Source organism: Nanorana parkeri, unplaced genomic scaffold (assembly GCF_000935625.1).
Source record: "Nanorana parkeri isolate BGI_ZX_2015 unplaced genomic scaffold, ASM93562v1 scaffold608, whole genome shotgun sequence".
NCBI classification, from domain to species: Eukaryota; Metazoa; Chordata; class Amphibia; order Anura; family Dicroglossidae; genus Nanorana; species Nanorana parkeri.
This window is the reverse complement of record NW_017306876.1, coordinates 950,534-964,748: the sequence shown is the minus strand read 5'-3', so window position 1 is coordinate 964,748 and position 14,215 is coordinate 950,534. Positions and strand designations below refer to the sequence as shown.

Here is a 14,215-nt window from a genome sequence, read left to right as displayed (position 1 = left end):
ATGTGGCAAAAGCAAATGTTTTTTTTTTCTGGTCAAATGTTCTTCAGTAGATTTATCTATTTACAACAAAGTGAATCTGGAAAATACCACATAATGGTCACTAAACTGAGATGGTCTTTGTAAATAAATCTATTGAAGAACACTCAAGCAGAAGAGAAATCTCCCTAAAATCATTGATTTTGCCCCTTTCAGTCTCACTTGACGATAAACCGTGTGACTTTTTTTTATAAATAGACCCCTAAAGTAAATGTAAACTCTACCTGAATGAAGTTTAGTTGGCTATAACAATGTGTAACATAAATATTTGTCATGATTTGTAAAATAAAATACTCTTTTTATTTCTGATCTCCTGCAGCCCTTTGCAGACACTTCGTGTGTACATGTATGTGAAAATGCAGCATGTCATGGAGTGTACTGTCACAGATAATTCAGTGCGACCAAAAGCTTTGCCCCAAAAATTGCATTTATTCTTATGGCCCCTGTTCACACCTGAGAGTTTTGCCGCAATAGGCAAAGCGCCTGTCGATGGGAAAAAGTACACAAGCTTCTTTTTGGCAACTTACAGCTCATTTTGTCCCCTTAGAGTCAATAGGAAATGCTTGGAAACGAGCGTTGTAATTGGTTTTGCGCGTTTTTGCCATTTACGTCAGTGTGTCACAATCAGCTAAAAAAAACATGTGAAAACGCTGTTGCCTAGGTGTGAATCAGGCTTAAGGGTGGGTATACTCATAGCGACAACAAAGAAACATGCCTGTGCAATGCGCATGAGGCTTCTAAGGATGTACGCTGTTCAATGGACGCTTCTGCCTGCTACATAAAGCTCAGAACAGCAAATGATAGTCATTATACGGGGCAGACTAGAATGGGCATTTTATTCTCCAAAAATATCAGAGGGAACTTACAAAAACACTTTTGGAGATTCCTATGTGAAACTGTCAAGTTTGGGAACACTTGGCAAACATTTGCATTTTTTATGGCTGCAAACGACTGAGCTATGCGTTGACTGGGAGGAAGCGTGAATATGAGATGGCATAACTCACCTATGACGATGGTAGTATCTTTTCAAGAAGGGGTGAGGAGCTGCACCCACAGCAAAATTACTGCTTCCAGTGTCAACTAGAATATTAAGCTGTTAGGGAGACAAAAAAATAATAAAAACAACCTTGTAGTTTGAGGAAGATTTGGTTGATTAGTATACATACATACACACATACACACATACATATACATACATACATACATACACACACACATACATACATACATATACATACATATATACATACATACATACACACATACATATATACATACATACATACACACATACATTCATACATACAAGACATGCTGCAATTTCATAAATATTTGATTTCCTTATTCTTATCTTACTTTGTGTTGCACTTAAATGTATTTGCACTACAAAATCCACTGGGCCAAATTCTGTGTAACATAACCGTGATGCCCAGCTGTCAAGTGCCAAAGTATGAGTGGTAATATTTTTATATTTATATTAATATGTATTTTATTACAGGCAATTATAAGTAATGCTTGCTTGTGCACAGCCTCAAAATGTTTATTTACTGTCTTGATTTTGACTTAGAATAGCAGGCAGGTTTTCCCCCCAACGTATTTTCTAAAGCCTGCAAACTACAGCACTCCTTTTCTCTATTTAGTTTGCACCATTTTTCCTTCACTGAGTATGCAACAACCCAACAATTATTACAGCAATGCATCAGAGCACTTCTTGTCAAATCTGAACATTTACTGCATGGTAAAGGCAGGACTGTCCGTATAATGAGGCAGCCTGAGGTTGTTGCCTCAGGCAGCATGTTTTAGGGCAGGGATGGCCAAACTGCAGCCCTCCAGCTGTGGTGGAACTACGAATCCCATGAGGCTTTGCAAGATTCTCACAGCCACAGACATGACTCCAGGAGAGAGATGCTTCATGGGATTTGTAGCTTCACCACAGCTGGAAGGCCGGAGTTTGGCCATCAATGTTTTAGGGTCACATGGGGGGGGCAGTGTTCGTGCTGCCAAATTGGGATAACACCCATTTTATATTTGTTACATGTTCCCATTCAGTTCTCTTAAGCTAAAAAATAAATATTTAAAAAATGATTTTTGCCGTTGAATTTGCTTTTTACTTGCTAACATTTCTACATTGCTTTGCTTTCTTTGTACTGTTACGAGGGGCTGTGAAGGGTTTTTGTTAACCCTGTCTGCACAGTGCCAGGTCATTTCATTATAATTTGTAAAGTAGATTTGAACACTCCCTGTACTTACAAAGGGTTAAAGGGTTAAAAGCCTGGCTTCTGCACTGTATGTTAATGAGAGAAACACAATCCACACATTCCTGACCTCAGTCTTTTTATAAGGAAAGATTGCTGTGAAGGTTCTCAGGAAAACTTGCATTCAGCCATGTTGTCTGCTGCAACAAAACATCTAAAAGGTAAAATAGTGATATTTGACTCATACAGTGCCTTGTGAAAGTATTCACGCCCATCCCGTGTGTTTTTCCTGTTTTATTGCACTACAAACTGGAAATAAATTGGATTTTTTAGGGGGTTTGTACCATGTGATGAACCTGCCTAAGACTTGGTGCAAAAAATATATTTTTTTGTGACACTAATAATAATACTTAATAAGACATTAATTAAGACAATACAACAGAAATCCTGAGTGTGCATAAGTATTCACACTTAAAAGTCTTGCAAAGTCAATATTTTATTAAGCCACCATTTTCTGCAATTACAGCTGCAAGTCTCTTGGGGTATGTCTCTATTAGCTTAGCACATCTATTAGCTTAGCAAGTGAAACTAAGCCCTTGCATCTTAAAAATGCATTCAAGTACCCTAATTATTAACAAAAATATATCTTATTTGTGCATCACACAGCTGTAGATCCTCAAATCATCTCTGAATTGATGCTGACACTGTCCTTCCTTCTGGAGGATGGCTACTTTTGTTCCCCATGGTCCCTGTGTGTGTTGTAAAGTAGCCACCGCTCCAAGCTCACTCCAGCGATGGATTACAAAATCAAAACAAATTAGTAAACTAAACATGAGATTGGAGCAGGACCATGGGGAACAAAGTAGCCACCCTCCAGAAGAAAGGACAGTGTCAGCATGAATTCAGACATGATTTGAGGATCTACAGCTGAGTGATACGCAAGGTACAGTATTGTTATGGTACTTGAAAGCATTTTTAAGATTTAACTCTTGAAATTAGTGTCACTTTAAACTCTACCATGTGACATCACAGCTAGCTCCGCCCAACTGTTTACATTTGTCCGGAACCTGTCGCTGTCTTCCCGCAGGTCCTGGACAAATCAAAGCAACTGGGCGGAGCCAGCCATTATGTCACAGCTGGCTCGGCCCAGTTGTTGTCATTAAATGACAGCTCAGCACCCTCAGATTATTTGAGGACGCTAGGCTGTTGTTGAACGACAACAACTGGGCGGAGCCAGCCATGGCATCACGACTGGCTCTGCCCAGTTGTTTACATTTGCAGGGAGAATGGTCAGCTTCAGCAGACCGTTCTCCCTACTTCGGCTGTGACTTTGGCTTCAACTGAGTCGAAGCATATGCATTGGGCCTGGCTGAGCCGCTTGACTGTCCCCGGCTGCTGTATGGGCTCCGGGGGCAGAAGTAAGCCAAAAGATTAGCCAAAGCTTCAGCTCAACCCTTCAGCTCCTTTGTGAATAACCCTCTAGGAGTTTTTACTGCATGAGTTTCAACACCACCACATGCTTCTTAGGACCATTCATGTTCAGAGCCTTGGCTATTCTACCGAGTCTGCACAGATGTTATTGTAATGCCTCCAGGTCTGCCAGTACTGCTAATGGTGTTCACAGAATTCCTGCCAATAATTCCAAGTGTCCCTTAAACAATGCTGTGTGTATCCCCTAACTCAAGGTGTATTTAAGCACCAGCCCTGGAAGTGGCTGGGTCTTCTTACCAATGACCTTGCTTTGGCAAAAGAACCATAATACTTTACATATTACTTGTTTTGTTGTTGACCTGGATGGACTTGACCACTCCTGCCTGCCTCTGCCTGGACCTGATTATTCACCTGAACCTGACCATTCTGCTGCCTTGCCTGTTGCCGACCTCTGCCTGGACCTGACCATTCTCTAGTCTCTCCCTGTTGTACCATCTCCACATTGTAGCCTCCTAGTCCTGGTAGGGTGCTCATGAGGACCACAATCTGGTACCAGCACACATCGAAACCCATCTCCACCATCAGCAGCTCATCCAGTTGTGAAGACATGCTCATCGGTTTATGGGTTATGTGTGTGTTATTGTTGGGTTATATTTAAGTATGTTATACAGGGTAACCTGTTTATCAAAAGACTGTCATCACTACCCCCGTTAGCTCTCTTTGTACTCCCAAGGAGCTCAGGACAATGACATTCTCCTGCTGGTGCATCTTGCTGGGCCCCTGCTATGGCTGTCTGGAGCTCTTTAGCAGCTAGACCCCTGCGGGGTTGTGGAGTCAGAATGTCTGGGGAGGGTAGGGTGTACATGATGTGATTACCATCTTATCTGATCACTTTGTGTATAAAAGGTTGCACAGTTGCTCAATAAAGCAGAGTTTGTATCACCGTACAATTGGTTTTGGCTAGTGACTGGGTCGACTGGGAACTAATGATCATCGGGGGTGGGGGAGGGAGCATCTCCTCCTCAAGGAAGACTACAGCAGCGTCCTGAGTCGAGGAGTCCATCACACCAGGATCCTTACACTACCTACATGGTTTTTAATTCCTCAACATCCCTAGTAAGGGCCTGCTGTGCACTTGGGTATATGGCATGGTATTGGTCTTGATTAAAAGGGCATTATGTTATGTATGTTTTGCCATCTATGCAAAGAGATAAGCTTGTTTGTAAAAAAATCTTATCTGCTGGTAGATTACGAGACTGTTTCTTATTCACAGGTTTCGGGCAGCATTTTTTTCCAACTACTTTAAATTTAGAAAGTGTACCCACCCTTTTTACTGAAAACTGATAAACCAGGTCTATAATCTGGTTTTACCATAGCTGTAGGACCATGTGCATCTGCTTTGGTGATAGGTGTGTGTAAAAGAGGGAACACAGTTTAAAAGTAATTTAAATAAATGTAAAGATTAAAGGAATAAAGTTAGATCGGTAGACTGGAATATCTGTTATATGAAAATTAGCTCAATACTGGTAAGATTTTGAAATTGGCTGTTCAGTTTGTTTTAAAAAAATGCAAACCCTCATAGTTCAGCCATTACTAGACTAGCACAGGACATAACTGAAACAAATGGAACCAGTCAAACTTGTTTCATTTATGGTCGTTGATGCATAAATGTAAGTAGTCACCAGGCTTAAAACATTGGAGAATCATTGATTCTGAATCTGCTTTGTAATTTGGTGCCACACTGCCCACCGGTTCCCGATCCAGCTTGTCCTCAGATCCTGTACCCGCCTGTCTATTTGGATCTGGCATTGCCTTAATGTTGCTGAACCTGACCTGTTGCTGAGATCACTGTTGTCTGTAGCTGCCCTACCACCAACTCTCTGCCACTACCAGAACTTCCAGTACTCAGTACTATATGTCATCTTGCTGAAGTATATTCAAGTGGAGTTAGGGAAACACAAACAGCAATCTGATCAGAACTCAAAGTTGTAGGAATCGGTTTGCTAGAATCCTTGCAATGCATACAGTTTATCTAGTGCAGATTGTTTAACTTGACTTAGGCTTCACACCCATGCACAACTGATATACAGTTTAACGCAACACACATTAACACACAATCAGTGGTGCGATGTTTTGCACTGCCATTCATTTTCAATTTAAAACAAGTAATGGAGGCACCACCAAACGAAGAAGAGTTCAAAAGTTTTATTGGTAGAGATAAAACCATCAAAGTACCAACATGTTTCAGGAGTACAATTCAGAAGGGAATTCCTTAGGGAATGGACTAAAATGAAAGTTAAAATGATAGTGACGAGCATGTGTGCATAGCCCACCTGAGAGCCTGCATAGCCCATCTGAGAGTGCACATAGCACAACTGAGCGTGTGCATAGCCCACCTGAGAGTTCACACAATCACCTGAGAGTTTGCATAGCTACCTGAGAGTCCGCATAGCCCACCTGAAAGCCCACAGAGTCCACCTAAGAGCCTGCACAGCCCACCTGAGACCCTGGAGACATATGGGCTCCACCCCGGAACAATACAGAGTATGTACAGTAGCTTTATATTATTTTGTATTGCTGGGATTTATAGTCCTCTATAGCTGGTCTCCTTACTCCCTCTCATGGCTGTCTCTTCTTGCTCTCTCCTCTATATTCTAAAAAAATAAAATTGCCGCACACAGCACTAGAGTGTTCGGGTTTTACTTGAAGAAAAGGTGCCAACCCTACCTGAAGTAAATCTCCAGCCAAAGTTTTTTTTTGTTTTGTTTTAGTTTTGGATAGAGAGGAAAGGATTAGAACACTATCAGGTTTTTACTGCTATCTGGGGCACCCTTAGCTAGCGTTCACCTCTAGGCATTTTGTCGCTTAAAGCTAAGGGGTCTATTCACTAAGCTGCCATAGGCAGCAGAGTGAATGACCGACCTGAAGTGAAGTGAGCCAAACACTGTTCGGCTATTCACTTCAGGCTGGTACGGCTGATTTCAGCCGTACATCGGCTGAATTCAGCCGTACAACGGCTTGCTTCACATGGCTTCGGGTTGGCCGAACACGCTCAGCATGTTCGGCGGACCCGAAGTGCAGAAGGAGTTCGACTCAGCCGATCCAACATCTGGATCGGCTGAGCCGAACCTGCGGCAGGCTACTCACTGCTGTTCGGCCTATTCTAGATGCCGAACAGCAGTGAGTGAATAGCCAGCGGCATTCGGCTCGGCTGTTCTGCTCGGTCCCTCAGAGGTACAGCGCAGAACAGAAAAATAGTTTTGCTACGGCTAGATCCTTCGGCAGCTTCGTGAATAGACCCCTAAGTGTGACAAAACACTCAAGACAAGAAATCCTGTTCATTTCTATGGCCCTGTTCTGTTCATGCCTGAGTGTTTTCTTGCAGCAGAAAAATGACATAAACTACTTTTTGGCAGATTACAGCACTTTTTGGTCCCATGGACTTCAATGGGACACGCCTGGAAACACGTTTCAAGTGTGTGTGCGCATTTTGTCACATGTTTTGTCACACAAACTTTCCCATTAAAGTCTCTGGGACCAAAAAGCGCTGTAATCTGCCAAAAAGCAGCTCATGACTGCTTTAGATCACTGCCAATAAAACCCCTTTACAAGAAATTGCTCCCTATAGCCTTTTTAAAGCCCCATTCACACCAAGGGAACAGCATTTTTGTGCATATTATCACGTGTTTTTGCATGCATCGGATGCACATATGTTAGGTCATGCTTTTCAGCTGACAAATTGTGAGACATTAATGTAAGCCGACAAACACGTGAAAAATGGGGAAGAAACATGTATAAATGCTTGTGTCGTGCGTTTTCCAGGTGTTTCCATTGAAGTCTTAAATCTGCAGAAAAGTTGCTCATACACTTTTTCCAGGGAAAGGCATTGTCTGCAGACAACAAAGCACTCTTAATTAATTAATATTCCTCTCAGTCTGTGTGTCATGCACACAGACGCATTTAGGGGCATAAATTCAGTTTTTTTATGCCATGCTGGAATATACAGCTGGTGCGTACAGCCAGGGCCGGTTTACTCTCTCTGCTGCCCCAAGGCCAGGTTCCTCAATGCGCCCCCCCTACCCGCCAAACCCCCCCATGGAGAATGGCAGACCTGCAGGCTGCATACAAGTGATCTCAGCGACATCTCCGAGATCACTTGTACAAAACAAGCGGCGGCTTCCCCACTGTACATTTAGTTCTGCTTGCCCAAAGCATGGCTAAATGTAGAAAATTACCTGCCCGGCGCCCTGAACTGCAGGTCCCGGGCATCAGGAGATAGGAATTGCACACCCCTGCTGCCCCAAGGCCAGGCCTTGGTTGGCCTTGTGGGAAATCCGGCCCTGCGTACAGCTGCCCACAGACATGAATGACTGTGCGTGGCTGTACCCAGGTATATGCCTGTACTTGTGTAATCCTGCATATAACATGCGGATGTATTCCCCTAGTACAAATACTGTCATATACCTGCGTACAGCCATGCACAGCCATTCATGTGTATGGACAGCTGTATGCACCAGCCTTGTATCCCAGGTGCTGAGAAAATAAGGCCTTAAAGGCCAGAGCAAAAAAATACACATACAAGGAAAAATGAATAGAAACACAGAAAAAGTATTAAAGAAAAATCAAATAAAGTAGCTAGTAGAAAACTATTTTCCTTGACTTTACCTGTGTAAGCACCTAGGCACTGAGAACTAGCTGCTAGAGCTGGCTGCACAGTAACTACCAAGGGGCCACAGGTTGGGCACCAGGGCCCTGGACACTGCATTGGTCTCTGTTTTTTTCCCATGGATTTGATTACTGTTTTAACAGTCAGTGAATCTATGGTTGGCTGTCCAGGTATTACTCACCTTCACCAAACTTCTGGTTAGAAAGGGTACCTGTGTATCTTTCACTTCCCATCAAACTTCAGCACCAGTATGTGGATAGCTCACTAAACCTGGTTCTGAAAAACTTAACAACCATCCTATACATAGAAGAGCACACACCATCAGGTATCATCACATCCTTCCCATTTTACTAGCTAACCCCCCAGAGTGCTCATTGAACCCTATGTACACCATATATAAATACTGGTGCAGGCAGAAGGAAGCATTTGCTCAGTCTCCTCTCCAGCGATGAGAGTGACTGCAACATTGTCATTTTGTAGCAATTAGGTATGCACCGATATCGATACTAGTATCAGTACCGATACAGAGTATTTGGACCCCCTCCCATCCCAGAACTCGCGTCACGGCTTACTGATTAGTTAAGAAGCCAGGCTGCCTACCAACAAGTGAAGCTTGCTTCCTAGCCAATCAGGAAGCCATGTTTCCTGATTGGCTAGGAAGCTGGTTTCACTTGTTCCTAGGCAGCTTGACTTCCTGACCAATCAGGAGGCTTGGAGGCAGTTCATTACATGCCACCCGGCTTCCTTATTGGATAGGAAGCCAGGCTGCTTAGAAACACATGAAGCTGGCTTCCTAGCCAATCAGGAAGCGGGTCATAACCCACCGCCCGGCTTCCTGATTGTAAAGGAAGCCGCTCCATGCTCTCTCGGCACTGCTGTACAACAGGAGAACTCCCTCTGACCCGGAAGTTCCGGTATGGGGGGTAAGTATCGGAGCATTTGGACAAGTGCGAGTACTTGCCCAAATACTCGGTATCGGCACCGATACCGATACTAGTATCCCTAGTGCAAATCCATTTCATTGATAGTTGTCATTCAAACGACAACCGCATTTCCGATCCTGATGAAGGGGACCCTGTGCGGCCCCACACGTGCTTGTCGTTTGAATGACAACTATCAATAAAAATGGATGTTGCACTAACATGGAATCTGGACATCTGTATTGAAAGATAAGTACTATTGCACATAAAAAATGCCCCCACAAAACATGTCACAGGTTGCCTGTGACATGTTTTATGGGGGCATGTTTTATGTGCAATAGTACCCCCCCCCCCTTTTTCAATTGATATTTATTTTGATAACATTTTTTAAATACCTGTTTAGAAGTCCAGGTGAGAAGGACAGTCAGTCTGCCGGAGGATGATTTCTCCTTCGCTCTCCCCTCTCTCTCTCCCTGATTCCTCTCACTAACAGGAGAGAAACAGATAGAGGGGGAGTGATGACAGCGCCACCCGGCGCTCGCCACTGGCAGGCTGGATCTGGCCCACGGGCCGTAGTTTGAGGACCCTGCTCTAAACCATACCCAGGTGCGGTTAAGCATACCATGCCCGGGACCACTTGGAAGAGATGGTCTGGGGCACAGTTCACTTGGAGTCCACTTGGTAGGGTTCACTTCAGTGTGAGTGCCAACTGTGCCCAAGTACTGAGATGTCAGTGATCACGGAAGTGAATTCTGACCCTGGAAGCATAGACGTGCGCAGGGGGTGTACCGGGTGTGCCTGGGCACAATCTAATCACCCCAAGCACAACACCGAAACCGCAACAGCAGGCGCCATGTTTTTAGTCACTGAGCTGGTGGAGAGATCACAAAGATCTCTCTGTGACCGGCTCAGCGGTACAGAGCACAGAAGCACTTGCCACATTGCATACATTCCTCACATAACAGCCTCAGTCCTAAGTGCCTGGGAAGCTGCGAGGGAGCGGCAGCCAATCAGAAAGCCGTATGGGTGACCACCTGCCAGGCTACCTGCTTCAATACTGCACCCCTGCTGGAATAGGTAAGGGATTTTATGTAATATATACAGTATTTTTATATATACGTATAGGCGTGTGTGTTTGTGCCTTCTGAGCACACACTAATCCAACAGGCAGTGCATGCTTATGCCTGGATGATGCATAAACAAAGATGGTGCTGTCCTTCTGGAGATAAATGCATATAAAAGAATAGTCAGGGGGACCATTACAATTCTCTGAGATGTCAAGCGTTCTTTCTCTACAATACTAGGCATGCATGCACTTAACATGAACAAATGATCTGATGCTTGCTCCACTTTAAATACACAACATGGTAGAGTTATAAGGCGGCCACCTACTGTCTGGGGAGGAGTGCCCACTCTCATCTCCACATAATACCCTTGGCCGGACTTTCCTCTCAGATTGTCTTTCATGTCCATGAAGTTGGTATCTTGCCTTGTGTCCTCCTCTGCTGAGCGCTTGTCTCTGTTTGGCTGAACTGCTCCAGGGCCTGGAAAATTTTTCAGAGGCACTTTGATGGCCCCCAGCCCAGAAACTGGCACGAGGCTGGGTAGAAGCATCAGCAGGAGGCTGCCTTTCCTTGCAAAAGCCAAAAGCTCCATGTTCTAAGCTGCCAGGGTCCCTCCCTCTTTGCTGAGGGCTCGGCAAGACAATGGCCAAGACAGGTACTCCTTTGTCAAAGCAACTTGAGAAGCTCCATATCAGCTGTGTGGAAGGAGCCGTCCCTGGAGAGGATGAAGGATGCTCTAGCCTACAGGCCAGCAGGGAGGAGGAGCAGGCTAAGAGCTGTCATGCAGGAGGTTGGGGACTTTCCTCCTGTAGCCCCTCTTTCACCATGGCAGTGGGGTGCCCCACTCCTCCTCTCCTGGTGCCAGGCTCAGGTGTCTCCCCTTCCTAGGCTGGATGCTGAGTTGCGGAGGATGAGAGAGGCTGTGATGCTGGGAGCAGGAGGAGAAGGAGGAGAAGGAGGAGGAGGGGTGGTGGTGGGGGGAATCCTGCTGCTCCATGGGAGATGTAGTTCCATTGGTGACTCAGACATCCTGCCATCATCCTCTCATATACCGTAATGTGATGATTCTCACTGAACGGAGGGAAGATGATCCAATGCAAGCTGTGGATGTTCCAGCATGCATCACATGTAAGCTTACAAAAAATCCTGATTGTCAAATACATTGAGGGGAATTAGCAAAACTGGAGCAGACAGAATCTGGAGCAGTTGCCCATGGCAACCAATCAGCATCCACCTTTCATTTTCAATCCTTAACTGTGAAGAGAGAAGCTGATTGGTTGCCATAGGCAACTGCTACAGATTCTTCTGTTCCAGTTTTGATAAATTCTCCCCGTTATATCATCGGGGTCATAAAGTCTGCTACAGTTACACCACAACACCCAGGAAGACTGCGCAGGATTTACACCTAGGCATGCCGGGAACGCGTGTCACGTTCGTGTGCATTTGTGTGCATTTCTTCCCACATTTGCTGTGTGTCCCCATTTCTTCGAATGGGTCCCGCTCATGTTATAAATGCAGGAAAGTAGCTCATGTAGCAGATTTGCGGGGGAAAACGCACGTTTCCCTGGTCGCATTTGGGTTTCTGTTAACAAATAATGGCATTACAAGCAAGTATTTAACAAGTAACAGCACCGCAAGCGCATTACACCTTTTTGATGCATTCCGTGACCGTGCATCAAAACGCATGCTTGACGCGCGTTTGCCACATGTTCACGGAATGACTAGGTGCGAACGGGGACTTAGGGCCCATTCCCACCCAATGCATTTTTAGCTCATTAGAAATATAGATGCACAAAGAGTTGTGTTTTTTTTCAATTATGTTGTTCACACCAATGCGTTGCGTTTTTAAAAAAACCCAGAGCATGCTACATTTTCTTGCACTGCAACGCATGTAAATGCATTTATTTTAATAGTAGGAGTGATGGCACCTCCTAAGACACATGTAGATGCATTTGCATTTTACATGCTTTTTTCAAAATGTAGAGTAATCGTACCTCCTAAAAACAAAATGCGTATAAATGCATGTGCATTTTAGATGCATTTTTTAAATGTGGTTTTGGTATAAATGGGCCTTTAATAGTAGGAGTAAAGGTACCTAAAAAAACCATGCACACACATGCATGTGCATTTAACATTTTTTTAAATGAGGTTTTAGTGGAAAGGGCCCTTATACCGGTAGTTGGAGTGACAGTACCTCCTAAAAAACACACGCAAAAGAACATGCGTTTTCATGCATTTTTGGTGGGAATGGGCCCTTAATGGCCGGAGTGATGATATCTCCTAAAAGGTAAAAATGCATGTAAACTCGTGTAAACGCATGTGCATTTTACATGTGTTTTGATGTGGTTTTAGTGGGAATGGGCCCTTTTTATATCATCTTCACCTTTCTTTACTTCACCTGGTAATCCTACAAATGACACACTTCCTGTCCCTGGCTGGCTACAGTCACTATGGAGGGAGCTATGGTTGTCACACTGGGATGATCTGGTTTTGGATTACAGACGGATCTCCCTCTCTTCACCTGTAGTATGGGTTGTGGGGTCATTTGTAGTTTACAGAAGTAACGCACTGCCCCTCGTCCAATCAGAGAAGGACTGGTATTCATGCATAAAAATGGTAGGCCTTCGCTGAATGGCCGCTGTGCTGAACGAGTGACCCACTGTGTTTAAAGGAGAACTATGGGGTGAGGGCTTTTCCCCATAGTTCTCCTAAGGGTAACGGGAGGACACAAACTAGCGTCCTCCCGTTACCCTAAGCTCAGTATACCGCGAGCTACAACTTGCCGTATACTGAGACGCCGAAGCCGGAGCGGATCCCGACAATTATTTCTGGATCCGCCCAGCTGCGTGAGTGACAGCTGGCTCTGCCTATCTAGAGGCAGAGCCAGCTGTATCCACCCCTCCCCGTCCGTTCCGCCAGTCAGCGCTGGCGGATCGGAGCGGGGAGGGGGGAATCCAGCCCCTGTCATGGCAGAGAGCCGTGACAGGATCGAGAGGTGAGCGAACGCCGGTATGTGTTCGCTCACCTCCCGATCTACTGAGCCGGCCTGTGACAGTCTCATTGTCACAGGTCGGCAAGAACTATGAGGTGAGTGAAAAGCACTCGCCTCATAGTTCTCCTTTAACAGAATCTGCTCAGTACAGGACCCGGGAGATGGCTGTTGAGCACTGTAGGGGCTGTGGCTACAACAGTGTTTTACAGGGTCCCTGTGGCCCTGCCAGGTATATAATATACTGTATATAAGTACACTGGGCTAATGTAGGTTCATAGAAATATTTATACCTGGAGGTCAGCTTTGAACATCCGCACTCAAACTTCAAGTGCATGTAGATCCCAACTGTCAACTCTTCCTTGCTCCCTTTTGGTCTGCCCTTAGAAAGGCTCTTTTTATATATCTGTTCCATAAGTGCAAAATAATAGCAGCTGATCCTGCCAGAAATCATGTGAGATGATAACGTCCTGTGTTCCGTGTTGTATCTTATCTTTGTGCCCATTCCTGTCTGTGGACTATAGCACCCCTCCCCATTATGTTATAAGGAAGGAGAGAGATATGTTGTAGTCCTAATATACTTCCTGTCCAAGGGTGACAACAGAGCTTCTCTAAGCCTTGGTTCACACCTAGGCATTTCTGAGCAGTTCGAAAAGCGATTTTAATTGCCCAACACAAGAAATCCCAGGATTTTCAATGTCCCTGGTTCACACCTGAGCAGGAAAACGCCAGACGCCTGAAAAGATACCGGGGCTTCTTAGGGCAGTTAAAAGCGCCTTTCCTCCCCATAGACTTCATTGGAAATGCCCAAAAACATTTTCCAGAGCGTTTTATACGTTTATACGCACGCTCTTCCATTGCCCACAATGGTTTATAAGCTGCCAGTTAAAACGCGCATACAAATGTGCACAACC

General features: G+C 44.8%; 1 protein-coding gene across 2 annotated transcripts in view; it reads right to left on the bottom strand.

Moving 5' to 3' along the window:
• BACE1 (beta-secretase 1) overlaps positions 1–11,274 on the bottom strand; it is a 29,708-nt gene extending 18,434 nt beyond the window's left edge. For both annotated transcript variants that reach the window (XM_018562872.1, XM_018562873.1), the window contains exons 1-2: positions 10,641–11,274; positions 1,041–1,129 (exon numbers count right to left, since the gene is read on the bottom strand). In XM_018562872.1, the coding sequence (XP_018418374.1) occupies positions 1,041–1,129; positions 10,641–10,904 (353 nt within the window). In that variant the 5' untranslated portion in view covers positions 10,905–11,274. The remainder of the gene's footprint in view (positions 1–1,040; positions 1,130–10,640) is intronic.
• Positions 11,275–14,215: the final 2,941 nt, after the last annotated feature.